General features: G+C 38.2%; 1 protein-coding gene across 1 annotated transcript in view; it reads left to right on the plus strand.

Annotated features, from left to right (window-relative positions):
• The window catches only part of GDA (guanine deaminase), an 85,844-nt gene extending 71,569 nt beyond the window's left edge, over nucleotides 1-14,275 (plus strand). The window contains exons 11-14 of the mRNA XM_021001821.2: nucleotides 1,561-1,707; nucleotides 5,799-5,929; nucleotides 6,743-6,770; nucleotides 8,642-14,275. Coding sequence (XP_020857480.1) covers nucleotides 1,561-1,707; nucleotides 5,799-5,929; nucleotides 6,743-6,770; nucleotides 8,642-8,712 — 377 coding nt within the window. The 3' untranslated portion in view covers nucleotides 8,713-14,275. The remainder of the gene's footprint in view (nucleotides 1-1,560; nucleotides 1,708-5,798; nucleotides 5,930-6,742; nucleotides 6,771-8,641) is intronic.
• Nucleotides 14,276-19,679: the final 5,404 nt, after the last annotated feature.

Raw genomic sequence — 19,679 nt, forward strand, 5'->3', positions numbered from 1 at the left:
CAGGGATTGCAGAGTACATGAGATTTGTAAAGTATGAGACTAGAAATGTAAGAAAGGAGCCAGGTTATGGAGGGCTCTAAAAGACAGTAAGTAATAGGGAACTACTGGAGCTTATTGAATGGGTGTGGGAGGGTGACATGGTCAGACTTGTGGTTTGGAAGAGTTTGACAGCTGAGTGAAGGATGGACTGTAGTGAGGCTATTGCAGTCATGAGGGGTGAGGTGATAAGGACCTGCACCAAGATGGTGGCAATGTCAGAGGAGAGAAAGGGGCATGTATAAGCCAATGGTATGAAGGTAAAATCAATAAGCCTTGGCAACTGATTGTATATGAGGGTGAGAAAGAGTGAGGAGTTAAGGATGACACATAGGTGACAAGCCTGCATAACAGGAAGGATGATGGGAAGTTAGTTAGAGGGAAAGGCTAGAAGGGAGAGAAAGAGATAATGAGTTCAGTTTTGACATGTTGAGTTTAAAGTGTCTGTAGGAAATCCAGTTGGATATGTCTATCAGCAATTGGAAATGTAAGGCTAGAGCTTAGGAGAGTGGTTAGGGTTGGACAGGTAAAACTAAGAATCATCTGTGTAAAGATGATAATTGAATCTATGGGAGCTGATGAGATCATCAAGTGAAATAATATATAGAGAGAAGAGGACCCAAGACAGAATCTTGTGGGGAGGTTACTCACATTTAATGAGCATGACCTGGATGATTATCCAGCAACAGAGACTGAGGAGTGGTCACACAGGTAGGCCGAAAGCCAGGCGAGAACAGTGTCATGAAAACCAGGAGTCAAGAGAATGCCAAAGAGAAGAAGGTTATCAGTAGTGTCAAAGGTGACAGAGAGGTTAAGAAGGATGAAGATTAAGCAAAGGCCATTAGACTTGGCAGTTAAGAGATCACTAGCAACTTTGGAGAAAGTGGTTTCAGTTGAATAATGAGACTAGAATCCAGTCTGCAGAGAGTTATGAGGAGAGTGAAAAGAAAGGAAGGAATCAATTATAGGCAACCTTCTCAAGGTATTTAGCCACAAAAGGCATAAGAGAGGTGTCAATGGGAGACCAAGAACAGGGTTTGAAAAGTGGCAGCCAGGGGCTCCAAATCACTGGGATAGGGATAGAATGATGTGGTGGAGGTATATTAATCATTAAGGAATGAGTTCAGGTAGGTGTTCAGCCTGGGGGAGGAGATGTCTCAGGGCATCAGGCAGCGGTGCGCATCAGGAAAAGGGGCGGTGGTGGTGATGGTGCCCAGGCAGGGCAACTGCCCTGGAGCCTAAATGGCCAGAGGGAGTGTCTGGAATGCAGTCCAGTTGCTGCCCTGGGAGTCCAGGAAGCCAACTGGCTGAACAGGTGCAGATAAGCCAACTACGATGGTGTTTAGGGAGCCAAGGAGAGTGACTAACCCATAGCAACACACCTTTCAGAGCCAGGATTCAAAACCGGGTCTTCAGATTCCAAATCCAGTGCACTTTTTATTACATGATGCTCCCTTGTTTATATACTTGATCACCTGTTTATCCGCATGAGGTTATTATTAATATTTTTTAAATCTACTATAGATGTTGCTGGTGGTTATTCATCTTCCATGCTTGATGCTATCAGAAAAACAATCATGGTGGCCAACATCCTTTACATGAAAAAAGCAAATGAGAAAAGCCTCACTCTGAAAGAAGTGTTCAGACTAGCAACTCTTGGAGGAAGCCAAGGTAATGGGCATTTTGTGTCTATCTCATTTCATATCTCTTTATATCCTTACGTGGACCATAATCTCTATGAGGGCAGGCATATAACTTTGTCCAAACTTTTTATTTCCCCTGGCATCTAGCACAGTTCTCTAGGTATGTTAGCTAATTAACAAATATTTATTGACTTGAAAGTCCTTAAATAAAGTATGGAAAGAAGAAATCTTTAAAATTTTTTAAATTTAAACTTTTTTTTTAATCTCTAAATTCTCTTGATTCGAGAAGAAAAATGTAGTAATCATGAAGAATAATCATGTTATTCTTTCAAACTTTATGTGGCACATCCTAAAAGTAATAAGTGATCATTTTTGGCATAAAAGATGAGTATGTTATCATTCAGGGAACCCTGTACATATGATTGATAAATAAGCATAAATATAATGCAAGTCTTTGCTGTGCCGAGTCCCAGTGGTGGATGGTGGTGGGGAGTCACTGACTACTTTGGGTCCTGTAAATTGCTAGCTTCCACTCCAAGAATGTCTTGGAATGTAGAAAACCATGAGGAACATTTGAAGAAAGAAAGGTCTTGAAACTGTTGATTTATTATCTAAAATTTCAGAAATTTCAGCAAAGCTAATGCCTTATAAGATTGGTAATCACTAATCATGTTTTTAAAAATCTCCGCTTAGATTGCTTGGCTGGTTTTTCAAAGATCAATTTATTATATGTTTGAATTTGCTTTCAGTGGTGCTTCTTTCACTCTAGGCTCCTTGTGATGCTACTTCATCAGGGATTCGCCCACTTTCTGAGCTGGCCAGCATAATAGGGGTGTATACCAGATCATTTCTTTTGTTTTTACAAGGTTCTCACTTCTAATTCTTAGGGCAGTATGGCCATTGTTGAATGATGTCTTCTTCCTAGGTTGTTTCTGTGCTATAATTTGAAGTGAAATGAGGGTAAATGGAAGCAATTGTGCTTCTTAAGGGTGGACTCTTCTCATCATTGTTTCAATGCTTAAATTCCCTAGTAGATCCGAATGTGGTTAAACAGCCCAAAAATCCAGGTTTTCCTCCAGAGGATAGTAGTTTTCAGTAAAACAAGTCTTCTGTAAATGGATTTGAATTATTTATCAGCTTTGGTATACCTCTGCAGACCTAATACTGATTGGCCTCTTGTAGGCACTTAATGAATGCTTTCTGTTTTATCTGTATTTCAAGTGCTTAAAATTCCTGGTAGATTTGGATATAGTTAAATTATCTATACGTATAGCCAAAGAATTGAGTATTCCTCCAGAGGGCAGTAGTTTTCAGTAAAACAGACCTTCTGAAAATGGATTAGAGTTGTTTACCAGCCTTCATGTACTTCTGCAGACCTTATAGCACCCATCCCTAGTAGGCAGTTACTAAATGCTTTTTGATTCATCTAGATTTGGGTGAATTTAGTAAAATAATAAATAATAATAAAATCTAGTAAAACCAATCAGATCATTTTTAAAAAAAGAATGTCTGGATTCTTTGACTGTATGTAGAGATGGTTTAACCACTTCCAAATCTGCTAGGATTATGAAGGTATCAATGAAATATCCAAATCAGTATAACCAGAAGCATCCTTATTCTTGCTTGCTGGCTTATTGAGCCTATAGCCATTACAGAATGATCTGACTTACAGTATTATTTTTCTACGTACTAGACAGATACTTCTAGAACCCAAGAGGCAGGTGTCACATACTTCAACAAGGGAAGAATTTCCACAGTTTTCCAGTATTCTTATTTTCAACTCCACACCAACAAAAATACAAAGAAAAACCCAATTTGAAGTCATCTAGCAATGGCCATTTCTAACCATTTTAGTACCAGCCCCCCCCCTTTTTTTGCTGTGATATTTCTTTGGCTTACAGACTTTTATTTCTGAGAATGAAAAAGTTACCTTTCTATAAATTGTTTAAAAAAAAAGACAAAGTCATTGCCCAGTAATTTTGCCAAAATTATTCTCAGACATAGTGGGCATTTGGAGATCAAAAGTCACCCATCAGGAGTTTGTTATTTCAGAGACAATTGCACAATGCTATGAGGGTGTTGGTTTCCTGAGATCACCTTTACAAATGAAATAAAGAAGTTCACTTTTTTTATCCAGACTTCGCCAGTTGTCTTGGTGTGTACATCTCCACCAATCTATAGGTTGGTGTTAAAGAATGGTTCTTGGCAGCATGGCACTGTGGGATGAATACCAGATTTTGGAGTAAAAGGACCTGGGTTCAAATCCTGGCCCTCCCAGGGCAAGTCAATTCCTCTTTCTGCCCTCTAGATTCCTGTAAGTGAAACAAGGGATTGAACTAGATGGCAACTCTAAAGTCTCCTTCAGTTCTAAATATGAACCTAGTACTTTCATTGGGCAGGAAAACCACATTTTGGAAAAACTACATTTTGGGGCTCAAGGTAAAACTCTTAGTAGTAAGGGATATTTGGATGTGAAATTCAGTACCAATCACCAAAAGGCACTGCAGAAGTCTTTGATCATTGAGAGAGGCCATTGACCCAATTTATTGGTTATTGATAGTCTAACTAATAAATTGATCATGGTCTCCCAGTTTACCTTAATTTTCAAACGTAACAATACAATGGCTACACCATTGTTAGTGGAAAGAATGACAGCAGAAAGGATCGATCCTTAATGATATTGATAAAGGTTGTCCCTGAAGAAAGAAAGAAAATGCAAGTCCCTCCCTTTGCAGAGGTTGGTCATTATAAATGTGGAATGCTACATATGAGATTCAATTTATGAACCCCCAGCCAACAGCCTCACCAGGAGGCTGTGTTCTCAGCTGCCTTACTATGAGATAGTGTCTGTCTCGAACTCCTCATCCAGTTAATCAACTTTTCCACATGCAAAGGGAGCATAGCACTTTTTCTGCAGAAAATGAATTTTCATTGTCATGCCTTTTTTGCTTTCTGCAATTAAAGTCTTCCTCTTTTAAATAAAAAGGGCATTGTAGACAGATTCCGTACTTCCTTAAACCTCAGGTTTGCTCTAGTGACCAGGAAAAATTTGGAAGTCAATGTAGTAAGCATCCCATTGAGATGCTTACTAGTCATGAAATAATTTGCTCAATTTTTTTTACAAAGCTTGTTTCTTTTCAGAGGATTTGTGCCAATGGCATCATATATATGTAATAGTATACTTGATTTTTTAGAGGTGATAGTAATAGATGATATTTACATAGTGCTTTAAGTTTTGCAAAGCTATATATATGTATGTATGTATACACACATGAATGATTTGATTCTCACAATCACCCTGTGAGAGTGGTTTCTTAATTTGATAGATAAGGAAATTGAGGGTAAGAGAGGGTAACAACAGTGGCCTCACAGCTAGTGTCCAAGGTAAGATTTGAACACAGGTGTTCTGACTCTGGGTTCAGCATTCTTTTTACTGTACCACACTGCATCTAGAGATAATGTCACTTCCATGAAAACAGACCTTGGGATCAAAATGATAAGTATGTGACAGAATAGAGGAGAAATAAAAGCTGGGAGCAGGAGGATAGCAAGGAGGATGCAGTTAGCTAGTAAATTTTAGATAATTTTAAGCAATGGTGTGCGTGCGTGTGTGTGTGTGTGTGTGTGTGTGTGTGTGTGTGTGTGTGTGTATGTTTAGCAGGAGGCAATAAACCAGCCTTCAGAATACACTGGCATAATTCAAAGGGAAAAATTTCAAAATGTGGAAACACATTTTAGATGCAAAAGAGACCTTAGAGGCTTTTGAGTCCACCTCCCTTATTTTATAGTGGGGAAACTGAGGTTAAGTGACTTGCCAAGAATCACAGCCAGTTAGTGCACTTTGAGTGAAAAAAAGGGCATAGACATTTCATTCTTAGACTTCGCTTTCAACGTACTTAACCTGCCTACTGTCTCTGTAACTATCTGAAATGAGTACACAAAAATTAACTTCTTTTATGCTTGACTTAAAACACTTGGCTGCTTCCCCCACCCCCTTCTATTGATATAAATGTCAGCAGACTATATATTTCTTCACAAATTTAACTTAAGTTTTGGGACACTTGAGCATTCTAGGAGTTCAAAAGTACCATAAACTCACTACTTTGCTCCCCATTACAGCCTTGGGACTAGATGGTGTGATTGGAAACTTTGAAGTCGGCAAGGAATTTGATGCTCTCCTGATCAACCCTAAGGCTTCAGACTCTCCCATTGATGTCTTCTGTGGCGATCTGCCTGGTGAGCTCTCAGAGGTAAGCCAAGAGAAAGTCTTTGGAGAGTGAAGTGTAGGACCCTGTACTTAATTTGAGTATTTTCTGTTAAAACCTTCTAATCATGCTGTTTAAAAAACGATCATTCAAAGCATAAGTTACATGATAAAATCTTTGCATTAGGAAGGACCTTGAGGGATTGCATTGGATTAGTATTTGTTAATCAATGTAACAGCAAGATGACTAGATTATAAACTCCTTGAAGACAGGACCAAGAATAAGAATAAGTATAACATGTTTTGAGCTCCTTAAAGAAAAGATCTATGTAAGTTGATATTGGTATAATTCATTATTTTGTTCACTGTTTAGACTCACACTGGAATGTACTTCCTGATGCCAAACCTATTCATCCAGTCCATGGTATTATTATTGTACAACTTCTGTGATGGGTCAATTATTTTACCATACTCATTTTTTAAGCTTTCAGAGCTTCTTTTCTCTGAAAACAGTCAAACACTTTAAAAACAAATACTGTTCTAGCAAATGATCCCTGGTTTTTAAAAAAATGGAAATAAAAATTCAATGCCAAAAAACAAACTCATGTCTCTTGGCTTTGCTAATTGCTTATGGTTTTTTTGCACTGTACCACCTAGCTGCTGTATACTAACAGCGTGATGTTGGGTAAATTACAACATCTTCGGGTGTCAGTTTCCTCGACTATAAAGTGAAGAGGCTAAACTAGATGCCTTCCAAGGTCCTTTCAGTGTTAAATCCTGTGGTTTCCTGTAAATGTCCTTTTCTATAGAAGATATCAAACTCTGCTTTCTAATTATTGTCTTTCATTGTTCATTTCAGGCTGTCATCCAGAAGTTCTTCTATCTAGGTAGGTCCCTGCATTTCTCTCATCCTTGGTGTTTATTATTCATCGTTATTTGTTACACCAGATTGCATAAATTTCTCTTTAATCTTAGCTCATTCCAATCCCATTATGCAGACTCTTGCCAGGCTTTAACTGTTTTAGTTTTCAAAGAAGATTTAGGGCACTCACAATTCATCAGATGTACATCCCACCCTAGCTTTGGCCTCTGCTACCATAACAACCTCCTAATTGGTTTCTCTGCCTCTAGACTCACTCTTTCCAATCCTTCTTACATATCTGTGTTAGACTTTCATCATAGCATCAAGTTCAAACTTCTCTGTCTTTTGAGACCTCTGTGCCTTATTTCCTTACTACTACCCAGTTTTTCCAAACTCTCTGTCTTTTGCCTCCATCAGCCTCAGTATGGCCTCACTGCCTTTGCTTATGCTGTTCCTGTTACCTAGAATGTTCTCCCACTGTCTCCATGTACCTCAAACCTACCCCTATTTCTTTTTATAATAATATTTTATTTTTCCCCAATTACATGTAAAAGTGTCTTTGACATTCTTTTTTTTGAGTTCTGGGTTTTAAATTCTATCCCTCACTCCCCTCCTTCCTCCCTGAGATGGCATGGCAATCTGATATAGGTTATACATGTGCAATCATGTAAAAATTTGCATATTAGTCATTTTGTGAAAGAAAACTCAAACAAAAAAGGAAAGAAAGACAGTGAAAGGAAGGAAAAAGAGAAAAGGAAGGAAGGAAGAAAGAAAAATAGTATGCTTCAGTCTGTATTCAGACAACATCAGTTCTTTCTATGGAGAAGGATAGCAATTTTAGTTTTCATCATGAGTCTTATGCAGTTGTCTTAGATCATTATATTGCTGAAAATAGCTAAGTGATTTATAGTTGATGATCATGTAATTTTGCTCTTACTGTGTATAGTGTTCTCCTGATTCTTCTCACTTCGTTTTGTATCAGTTCATATAAGTCATCCCAGGTTTTTTTGAAACCACCCTGCTCATCATTTCTTATAGCACAATAGTATTCCATTACATTCATATACCACAACTTGTTCAGCCATTCCCCAATTTATGGGCATCCCTTCAATTTCCAGTTCTTTGCCACCACAAAAAGAGCTGCTATAAATATTTTTGCACATGTGGGTCCTTGTCCCATTTTAAAAAATCTCTTTGCCTACCCTTCTTTCAATATCCAGTTCAAGGCTCAATTCTTCCATTACTCCATCCCACCCTGATCTCTCCATTATACTAGTCCATTTTACACTTTTTTCACCTAATGGTTATGTATGTCTTAGTCTTGTCACCCCAGTTAGATTATAAGCAGGGTCAGGAGTCTGGGGTGCTTGCCGGGCTCAGGAACAGAGGGCACAGGTCATATCCTGTATAGTTCATTGGAAATTTCTCTGGGATTCCCTACATAGTTCCAGGGCTATTGGCAACAGCTAAAGCTGCTTGCATTTCCACAGGGGAGCCCTATAGTAGGATAGGGACTGTTGTAACCTGGATCAAACTGGCTCATAAGTGAAACAGCACGGTTGAAGCTGAAATGAATCCAGTAGCCATTGTTCCTTCACCTCACATTATGGTTGAGAGGGACTGCTCACAATTGTCTGTCAGTCCACACTTGGGTCTTTCGCCATTCCAAAGCCCTAAATGATGCTGAAAGCTGTGATCAGCTCCAGCCTAGCACTGCCTACATGAATTGTACCAGCTCAACTTAATTCTGGTTTGCATGCTAAGGGAAGGGTCCTTACCCTTAAATGCTGGTCATGTAACACAGAAGGCTATATCATCCGCATCGTCATATCTCCCTTAGCATCTAGTTCAGTGCCAGGTACATACTAGGTATTAATTGACTAATTCTTGTTTTAGGAGATGATCGAAATATTGACGAAGTGTATGTGGGCGGCAAGCAAGTGGTTCCATTTTCAAGCTCCGTGTAGGTCCGCTAGGCTTCTGAAGACATTCTCCTGGGATAACTGATGATTCTGCATCTCTCTGTTCAGCCCAGGTGGAGTTGGAAAGTGTTGGTTAAAATATAGTACCTTCTTGTTGGGAATGACTACTAAGTTTCTGTGTCTAATTAGAGCCTCCACTTGAGAAATTACTAGAGGGAAACCAGGGATCATTTTAGGTTCCTGGGTTGGGTGGCTTTCATATATGTGAAAAATTTACCCTTTCAGCTGTTGAGATTTTTTTTGGCCATATTCAAAGATAAATTTTGCTTTATTAATTTGAAACATCAAATCAGTTCCATGGTAAGAAAGACAAAGTTGCTTTTCTTATAAAAATGAATCTTGGGCACACGTGAAAATTTTCAACTACGAAGTTGAAAATTGCCTAGTGGGGAAATCTTAATGAAGAAAGAAGTCTTTAAAAAGAGTGTGAAAAGAAATGTTGAAGATCATTTAAAGTTATTCGTGTTTGAAAATTACATGTCGAGCATACACATTTTAAGAGAGACCTTGCAGAATTTTAGAATGTGATTTCAGAGCAGGTCTGTGTGCTTGGAAATTTGCACTTAACTGACATTTGCACTTCATAGATATTTTGCTATTGTTCTTTGGCTTTGTTTTGGATGAAACTTAGGAAACAAAATGTTAAATGCTACATTAAGATAGTTTTTGGCTTGTTTTAAATGTGTGTTGAAAGCTGGAAAATGGCTTTTTAAAGGTCTCTTAGGACTATTTTTAATGCACTTACATGGCACAAGTAGGAGTATTTTTAAGTACCTTGAAACACCTTAAATTATAACCATGCAGTGTTGTTATCTATCAAAATTATACTGTTGGAAAGAAAATGGAAGCAGATTGCTTGAGGTAGTGTTATCCACAAGATAACAGAAATTGCAGAGACAGAGAAGACCAGTGGGCATCACCAAATCTATCTCATCTCAGACAAATATGAAAACTGTCATTGATTAAAGCTTTACCTGGGAAAGGTTCCATTTATTAAAGACAAGCTCTATCCACACTATCAATCACAATTGATGATTTTTCAAAGGCTGATACCAAGTAATGGCTGGCATTTTGAAATACACCTCCACTGTTCTTTTAATGGGTCTCATTAAAAAAGACCTTCTCTCTCCCTTAAAAGCAGACAACCCTTTGTCTATTGAAAATACTCTACTCCCATTTATTCTAATAAATTTTCAATCCAACAGTATTTAAGTACAAATAAATAACTTAGATACTATCTTAAAATTCATCTTAATTGGATTTATTCCATATTGAGGGCAGTCACTGGTTTTTTGTTTTTCTGTTTTTGCCTTTCTTTGTATACCCAGTGCTTAACAGTGCCTGCCACATGGAGAACACTTAATAAATGCTCGTTGATTGGTTGACTAATTAATGTTTCATATTTAGAAGGATACAAAAGCTTTAAGAGTACCTTAAAGTTACTAATACTTGCCATGTCCTAGAATTGGAAACAATTTTTGCCCCTGTAATAAATCTTTGAATATTATTGTTTATGGACTGTAACTCATTGCTAATTTTATAAAAATTACGGCTTTTTTCATACCTGTGCATTTTGGCCGTAGAAACCACAGCAGTCAGAAAGAAACAAAATCTCAGTATTCCAAGTAAGCAAGTACCCAATTGGGGTACATAGGCTAATTTTGTTTTGTTTTATAACCCCTAACATTGAAGAACTTTATATACATATCTGTAACTAAAGATATGATCTCATCAATAACATGTCTGCTATTTTGGAAAATTCATTGAAATATATTCATCTTATTCTACCCAGCCATCATGTTTTGGCTGGTTCCATATTTCCATCTTCCATAAGACTTCCCTAAGTCTTCCATAAGTCCTTCTTTCCCTGAGCAGAAACCTTCCTAGAATGAATTGTTTCTTCATCCCACCTTAAAGATAAAACTTTTTTAGGTCACCAGGTAAGCATTTGGAGATACTGAGTAGCTCAATAAGTCTTTGTTTTTCCAAAATGTCAAAGAAGCCAGGTAGAGTTTGCCCCTGCTTCTAAGAGGTGTTTTGAACTGTAGTTCACACCTTCTTGCTAAAGTTAGGAAGATAAGTAGACTAATGAGTGTTATGGGAGATGAACAATCTATCCCAAGCGGTGGTAGCATATTCCTAGCCACTGTTGGTTTTCTTGTTCACCTCACTTTTTTTCTGTCTGAATTGTAAATGAACTTAAATGTGGATCATTAACTTTCATTGATATTTAGAATTAGCATGCAATCAAAATGACAATATAGCAAAGAAAAAAGAGAGAAGGACAATGGATGAGCATGTTAAATGTTAAGTTTCTCCCAGATAGTATGTTAAGACCAACATAGTCTAGTGGGAGGAACACTGGATTTGGAGTCAGGGGACCTGAATTTGAGTCTCAGTTTTGCCATTACTGTGTGGCTCTGGGCAAATCATGCCCCTTCTCTGATCCTCAGTTTCTTTATTTGTAATATGAGGGTGTTGGACGAGATGATCTCTGAGGTTCCTTCCAACACTATCATGCTATGGCGTCGTCGTTTTTCTTAAGGAACCTGCTTGAAACGTTAGTGTCCTTTGACCTCCCTGCACTCCCAGAACTTGTTACTCTTTGTGTTTTATTTCTCCAAGAAAAGTGTTATTGTACATTGCATCTGCTTGTGTCTCAAGTGAAGTTCTTGCACTTAGAAACATTCTTTTCCTAATGTTGGCTAACTATTTAATAATAAAAGCTTTCACGAATCCTGGAACGGCAGCACACTGAGCCAATCCGAGGTGTCACTTGATGTAGAATGTTTTCCTCTCTGACAGAAGCAGGAGTTATGACAGTGATCTTAAGCAAGTCTGCATTTTGAAAATGCATACTTGTTGTCACCCCCTGCCGTGTATCACTGCAGAGTCCCTGACCCTCTTTTTAATCAGATATACATTCTTCTGGAATGTTGTTGCTCTTCTAGCATTGCAAAAATGCTGTTGCAACTAGAGTATGAAAACACTAAATAAGTAGTCAAGGCTTTTTTCATCGTCCAGAATAATAAAGGAAAGAAACAACATCCATAATAAGGAAGTGAGAGGCTGTATAGGGCAGTGGAAAGACCCCTGGCCAGGGGGTCAAAGGAGCTCAAATCTAGAGCTGGAAGGGACCACAGAAGCCATCTAGTCCAACCCCTGTCCTTTTTTAGGGAATAACCCTTGAGAGCTATAGAGGTTAAGGGACTTGCCTAGGGTCACATAGGAACAGCTAGGTCCTGTGACTAAAGGACCAGTGCTTTTTTTCCCCGCTACATATTCTGTACAAGCGATCACATTTCTAGCACTGGCTCTGCCCCTCACTAGCAAGGTGGCCTAGAGCAAGTCACATCACCTAAAGGAACCTCAGTTTGCTTGTTTATAAAATGAAGAGATTAGGTGATGAGTAAGGACCCCTCTAGCTCTGTGACTGTAACTCTGATTGTCTTCCCACATCCCTTTCTACCTTATCCCCTGCCTCTTAAACCTAAGGTTAAATTCAGGAGGGCAGAAGATGTTTCTTTTGAAAGTATAACTAAGGACATTTATTTTTTAAATTGAGATGGAAGCAGATTACAAGGCTTATGAATGTGAGCTTGGTGTATAAGATAGAAAAACTGTCAGTCTTGTTCACCCAAGAATTGCTTGTATTTTGCTTATTACTGCTTTGGGGAAGGAAAAGAAAAAGGTTAAAGACATTTAAATGTAAAACAGAAAGTTTCCATGAAAAAGCACAGATTTTTTTTAAAAGCTTCTCAATTTAAGGAGAATATGATTTATGGCAGACAAACTGGAAAGAGTACAGATGTTATTTTTTTTATAGCCTATGTGTAGACTGAGCAGAGAAACAGGTGGGGTGATGATAAAATGTTATGAGTTATTCAATTGTTTTTATGATTTTATTATATTTGGTTTTCAGCCCTTTCTCTAAGTTTAAATGTAACATATTTTGGAATAGAGAATACAGGAGCACACCGAGGAGTAGATTCTCCTGATATCTCTTTCAGAAAAAGGAAGAACCCTTTGGATGTACAACCCAACAGTCTCTCTCATATAAATAGAAATTCCACAGTCAGAACAAATAGTGTTGGGAGAGAAATACTACCTTATAATCCTCAGTGGTTTTTTTGAAACCACCAGTCAGCCAACATTGATGACTGTCTTTGGAGATTGTGAGGAAAGGACAGGATTAGGGATATATGATGTCACAGCGTGTTTTGAATGTTCACTCCCTCCTGGTTCTTCCTGTTACCTTCCCCTCCAAAAGTTCTCTCCCGGATTTTTGTCCCAAAAGGCACATTGTGTTCATTGAATATTGTGCTGTCTCTGTCAGATGCATCCTAACAGGAAGCCTTTCATGAGGGCACAGTTTTAAAGCAAATGATAATTACCCAAGCTCTGGGATTTTCCAAGATTAAGGTTATTTTTCACTTATAAAGATCATAGAATCATAAAGTTAGAGGTGGAAAGGACCTTTTTTCTTTTTGTTTTCTTTTTTTTTGGGGGGGGGGAGGCAATCAGGGTTAAGTGACTTTACCAGAGTTACACAGCTACTACATATTAAGTGTCTGAGGCTGGATTTGAACTCAGGTTCTCCTGACTCCAGGGCCAGTGCTCTGTCCTACCTCACTGCCCGAAAGGACCTTTCAAGGCCATCAAGTCCAGTCATCTTCATTTCATAAATAAGGAAACTAAGTCACTGATGTGACTTGCCCAAGGTCACACCAGTAGTAAATCACAGAAGCAAGAATCAGACCCAAGACCTCTGCCCTCAAAGGCAGTGTTCCTTCCATCACACCACCTTGTCTCCTTGGTAACTACAGAATGTTCCAAGACCAGTGACTTCACATTATTTTTAAGCTGAGCAGAGTTAATTAGTATATAATTGGTGTCTTGTTCAAAGGCTAAGAGCAGATTAAAAAGACTCTCTGATCTAAATCAAATGTGATTTCAGTCAGTGGTGAATTAAATAGTTTGGCCCCTGAATTTGATGTCTTTAGGGGAAAATTATTACATAAAAATATAATTTTTTTCAAATTCTAACATTAATTATGATAAAGAGCTTTTAAGTGTAATCCTACTTCTCTTCCTCCCCCCCCCACCACTTTCTTTCCCTTTTGTATCTTAAATGTTAAGGGTAAGAGATCTTGAAGGTGAAACTGTTTAATCTGTTTTCATGAAGTCAAAAGTTGACCTTTAAAACCAATGATGAAAAGAAAATATGTATTTTAACATGTCCTCCCCATTCCCACTGTGCCCATGAACACCCAGGTAACTACGGTGCTTCTTGATACTGGGATTAGTGGCAGTATCTGCCTGTCACTTTCCTGCTCGAAGACCTGGTTTTATAGATTCTGTCAGAAACTGCTTTTAAAGGAAAACTGCTTTAAAATGTTGCTTATCTCTTGATCGCTACTCTTAAGTATTATGTATTGGGTGGGAAAATGGAACTCAATATTTGTGTTGATTTGCTTATTTCTCTTGTGAGTGTGAGCACCTCTGTGTTGCAAAAACAAAAATAAAAGTGGTCTTGTGTTTACCTTAATCATTTGAGTTAATTTTTGGTAGGGGGAGAGGGCCCATCTTGGAATGCTATTCTCCTCACTAGAGTAAGAGAGACCAGAATACAATATACATGCTTATAGGAGGTGGACAAGGTGTATTGTGTCATTAACAGTCTGAAGACCTGAGTTCAGATTCCTGGCCTTGTCGATTCTGATGTGACCTAACCTCTCTGAGCTTAAATTCCTCATCTGCAAAGTGAGGGAGTTGGGACTACATGACTCCAAAGATCCTTTCTAGCCCTAAAGCCATGAACTTATGATCATAAGATTCCCCACTCTGAAAAGTTACTTCATCGCATGATAGTAGGAGTTCTTTAACCTTTTTTGTAGCATAGACCTTTTTGCCAGTCTGATGAAATCTATGGACCCCCTTATAGAACAATGATTTACATTTACTTTCGTAATTGGAGGAAATGCTTAATTTCAGTTAGAGGTTAGTGAAAATAGAGAAGTTAATTTTTCCCATTCAGGTTCATGGAACCCCTTGAAATCTATCCATGGACTCCTTGGCTTCCCAGGGATCCTAAGGTAAGAATCCCCATATTGTAGTATTGGTTGTAATAGAATCAGATTAAAAGATGAGCTTTATTCTCTCATGATGTTAAAATGACCAATTAAAATAAGCTGTACCACTAGCTTTTGCTTTTTGGAACTTTGAAAAAGAAGTCAGGAGTACCTTATATATTCTAATGAAAGAATACAGAAATTAAGGCAAAAAAATCACTCAAATGTATATTTCCCATTTTTCTGTCTAAATAAATTATATAAAAAGAACCCTGTGTTTGTTCAAAATAGACCTATATTTGGAAGGGACCTTACAGGTAATATCGTCCAGACTCTTTATTTAAAGCTGAGGAAATGGGTCCAGAAAGAGAGAAAAAAGAGACAGGTGGAGGAGAGGTAGAGGGGGGTTAAATGATTCATCTGAGGTCACACAGTTAAGTGACAGAACCGCTGAGGTCCAGTGACACCAAGTTCACCACCCATACTTCAGAAATCTTTCTGCTATGCCATATTCGAGACTTAACATAAAAATTTTCCAGAGTAATTTTGGACAGTAATTTTTCCCCCTGCAGTATGAGACAGAAAATAATAGATTTGACCAGTTGTCCAAGAGTGTGCTTTCCCCACACCAATTCTCAGAGCCTACATTTCATTTATATTTAGGCTTATGAATGACTTATTACGTGCCACTCACTGTGCTAGGTGCTGGGGATTCAAATGCAAAAGTAAGATAGTCCATCCCTCAAGGACCTTACATTCTACTGGAGGAATGTGGCTTTTTGTAACGTGTCTAACCTTGTACACTGACAGCACATACTTTCCTAGAAGACTATTAATAGATCCAGTCAAATCAACTTGGGCCTGCTGATGCAGGATTTGAGTGAAATAAAGCTAAAAGTAGCAATGCGGAATTTGGGAAGAGTGATGTAGTATGAGACAGAAGACTTTGAGTTCAAGTACCTGAATTTCCATTAACTGACTTTTAGGTATCACTTAACCCTACTGAGCCTCAAATGCACAGAGTTTGGGAGTTGGAAGGGCTATCAGAGAGTCTTTAGTGCAGGAACTCAACCTTGTGTCATGAACTCCTTTGGCAATATGGTGAAACCTACAGACTCTTTCTCAGGATAATGTTTTTAAATGCATAAAAGACACAGGAAATCAATCATTAAAATATGGTTATCAAAATATTTTTTACAACAAGTTCATGGGGCCCTGGTTAAGAACCCCTGTTCTAGTTCAACCCAGCTATGAACAAGAACCCCATCTCTAGCAGCCCTGACAGATGGACATCCAATTTTTGCTCCATCTTTTGGATAAGCCTAATTTTTTAGGATGTTTTTTCTTGTACCAAGCCAAAATCTGCTTCTCTGCATTTTCCATCCATTGTTCTTAATTCTGCCTTTTGGGGTCAGGTAGAATAAATATAATCCCTTTTCCAAATCATAGACCTTTAAATGTGTCAAAACAACTTTTCATCACCCCCTTTACGTCCTCTTCCAACTTAAAAATTTTTAGTTCCTTTGACAGATCCTCCTTGTGTGACATCATGTTAGTGATTTCCCTCTGCTGATTACTTCCAGTTTACCTTGTATAGATCATGTTTGCAGATAGTTGTTTGTATGTTTTCTTCCCCATTAGACTGTACATCTTTGAGAGCAAGGACTGTCTTTTACCTTTCTTTCTGTCCCTGGTGGTTGACACAGTGCCTGGCACATAGTAGGTATTTAATAAATGCTTGTGTACTAACTCTCATTCTGGTTGATAAACAAGAGATTGCCCAGAAGAGGGCAGTGCCCTACTAAAACGTAGTACCCAGAGCCGAAAACAGTCTTCCAATTGTGGGACAGACCAGAGTACAATGGGATTGTTAACTCTCTCCTTCTACATGCTATTCTTCTCAACACAGACTTTTTAGTTTGTTGGGCTGTAGTATCATAATGTTGAGTAACTGATCTTATGGTTCATTAAAACCTCTATATCTATTAGAGAAGTTATCTAGACTTGATAGTAACTTCATAGATACAAGGCAGGAGAGATATATTTCAAACCGAAGTATAACACTTTACATTTAGCCCTGTTAAATTTGACCTTAGAGTTTATCCGAGTTATTGACCAAAATGTTAAAACAGAATGGTGCCAAGCGTATGCTCCAGGGGTATTCCACTGAGGACCTCCTTCCTTCCAAGATGTCATCGAAGTGTTAATGTCTTTACATCCAGCCATTCAATCAGTTCTGAGGATATCTAGCCATATTATCATCAAGCCCATATCCTTCCATATTTTCCTCAGGAATAACTTGGGAGACTTTGTCAAATGCTTCATTAAAAATCATATATATATATATATATATATATATATATATTACTCTCAACCTACCATTTCACTATATGGACAGATCTGTTATTTCATCAATAAGCATAGGAGACTTCAGGAAAAAGATTTCCCTTCACTAATGAAAATCATAGCCTATAAGTGGTATTAGTTAATGAATCCTAGAGAGTTACTTAACGAACACAGAGAAGTAACTTGCCCAAGATCATATAGCTAGTGTCAGAAGCAGTATTCAAACCCAAGTCCTCCCAATACTTTTCCCACTGCACTGTATCAACTCTGTACAACCTGATAAGGGCTAAAGCCTTTCCCTGTCTTCCAACAGGCACTATTCAGCTTGTTTTATTAGCTGTCCCAGGGAGGTGGAACATGAGGGACTGTGTTAGGACCCAAAAAGATGATGAACTCTGCCCGGGTGAGAAAAAGCCAGAGGAAACTTTGATGGATATCCATAAAGAGAGAGAGGGAGCAGAGAAAGGGAAAAGGAGGGAAGAGGGAGAAATGAGCCTCTCTGTAGCACCTGCTATGTGCCAGGCACTGTGCTAGGCACTTTTTACAAATATGGCCTCATTTGATCCTTACAGCAACCCTGCAAGGTAAGTGCTATTATTATCTCCATTTTACAGTTGAAAAAATTGAGGCAAACAGATTAAGTGACCTGTCCAAGGTCATACAGCTAGGAAATGTCTGAGATCATAGAGGTTCTGGCACGCAAGCTGGTCATCTGGTCTTGGATCTAGGAGTGAAAGACCAGACCAATGACCCTGTCAAAAGAGAAAATAATTTTTCAAAAATCACTGAGAATAACTCAAAGTCCCATCTACCACTGCTTATAGTATCCTGGTATATAATTGGTCAGTGTTCAATGACCAGAACTCAGCAAGGTCAGCCAAGTGCCCTCATATTATCTTTTTATTTTAGGTTTTAGCCGATAACCTGTTGATGATTGTTGCTCTGACTTTTCTGGTCTCAAGATTATTCTTCTTGATAGAGAAAATGGAAATAAAATTAAATTGAGCGATTCTGGCTTTTCTCTGTGGTCCATTATTATCACTGCACCACTCACCTTTCCAAGCAGGTTCTATCACTTTGATCTTTCTTTTTCCTTTACTTTAAAAAACAATAACAAGCCTCTACTCACTCAAACCCCTCTCCACCTTTGAAAAACAACCTACTAAGTTGTTCTTAGCTTAATCCCCAGCTTCAGCTCATTTTAAGCTTTAGTACTCAGAACTGATTTCCTACAGGTTCCTGCCACACTATTTTTACAAATACTTATTATCTGTCCTACACAGCCCCTCCACCACAACAAGGCAGTAGCCAGGAGGAAAAATTTTTTCATTCATGTCCAACTTTTCATGACCATATTTGGGGTTTTCTTGGCAAAGATACTGGAGTGGCTTGCCATTTCCTTTACAGATGAAGAAACCATCACTTTACACATGAAGAAACTGAGGCAAACAGGGTTAAGTGACTTGCCCAGGGTCACAAAGATAATAAGTATCTGAGATCACATTTGAACTCAGTTCTTCCTGACTCCAGCCCAAGTATTCTGTCCAATTCGCCACCTAGCTGCCATAAAGAGTAGGATATGACTGAAAACAACAGCAACAATTATCTTTCCTTCGCCACTGCTCCTTTCCCAGTTGAACAACAACAATAAAGAAAAATATTAACATGTGCATAATCTAGCAAAAACAGATCCCCATGTTGGCCAAGTAAAAGAAAAAAATCTCATTTTTAATTTTTTAAGTCCTTCATTACCTCTTTGTCAGGAGAGGCATTTTTTATCTTTAGTTCTTTGAATTTTGTTCTATTATTACATCGAACAGTGTTCTAATGTCTTTCAAAAGCTTTTTCTTTACGACATTGTCATTATGTAAATTGTTCTCTTAATTATGATCACTTCACTCTGCATCAGTTCTTAGAAGTCTTCCCAGTTTCCCATGAAGCTGTCCATTTCATCACTTCCTGTCATACTTTTCTATTCATTTACCATCATCTACTTCCCTTGCTTCCGTCTTCTGTACATGGAGATAAGAATAGGAAATGGACCTGTTCCACTGCCCTCAGTTCCCTCATCTGTAAAATGTAGATAATAATAGCACCTACCTCCCAGGGTTGTTGTGAGGATCAAATGAGATAATATTTGTAAGGTGTTTTGCAAACCTTAAAGTGTTAGAGAAAAGCAAGCTATTTTTACATAATAGCTATTATGTAGGGAGTTCCCCTTTACCAGTGCAAGTAGACATAACTTTCTATACCTCTCTTAAGATACCCAAATCTCTGGTCATCTAATTGGTAATGCATATGAATGGATGAATGAGATTCCCATTTTACAACCTAGTGAAACCAGGGCCACAGAAAGAGCTTGGTAAAATCAGCCAGGAAAGAAGACCCTGTTAAGCTTGACTCTAGTCTGGCATCATGAAGAGACACATTTAGAAGAAACTTAAATAACAGCTTTTCACAGAATTAATCATTGGAAAGAAACATTTCAAAAAATGCTTATTTAAAACACACGTACGCATTACACACAAACACACA

The sequence above is a fragment of the Phascolarctos cinereus genome, unplaced genomic scaffold, assembly GCF_003287225.1.
Source record: "Phascolarctos cinereus isolate Bilbo 61053 unplaced genomic scaffold, phaCin_HiC Scaffold_4;HRSCAF=312, whole genome shotgun sequence".
Taxonomy (NCBI): domain Eukaryota; kingdom Metazoa; phylum Chordata; class Mammalia; order Diprotodontia; family Phascolarctidae; genus Phascolarctos; species Phascolarctos cinereus.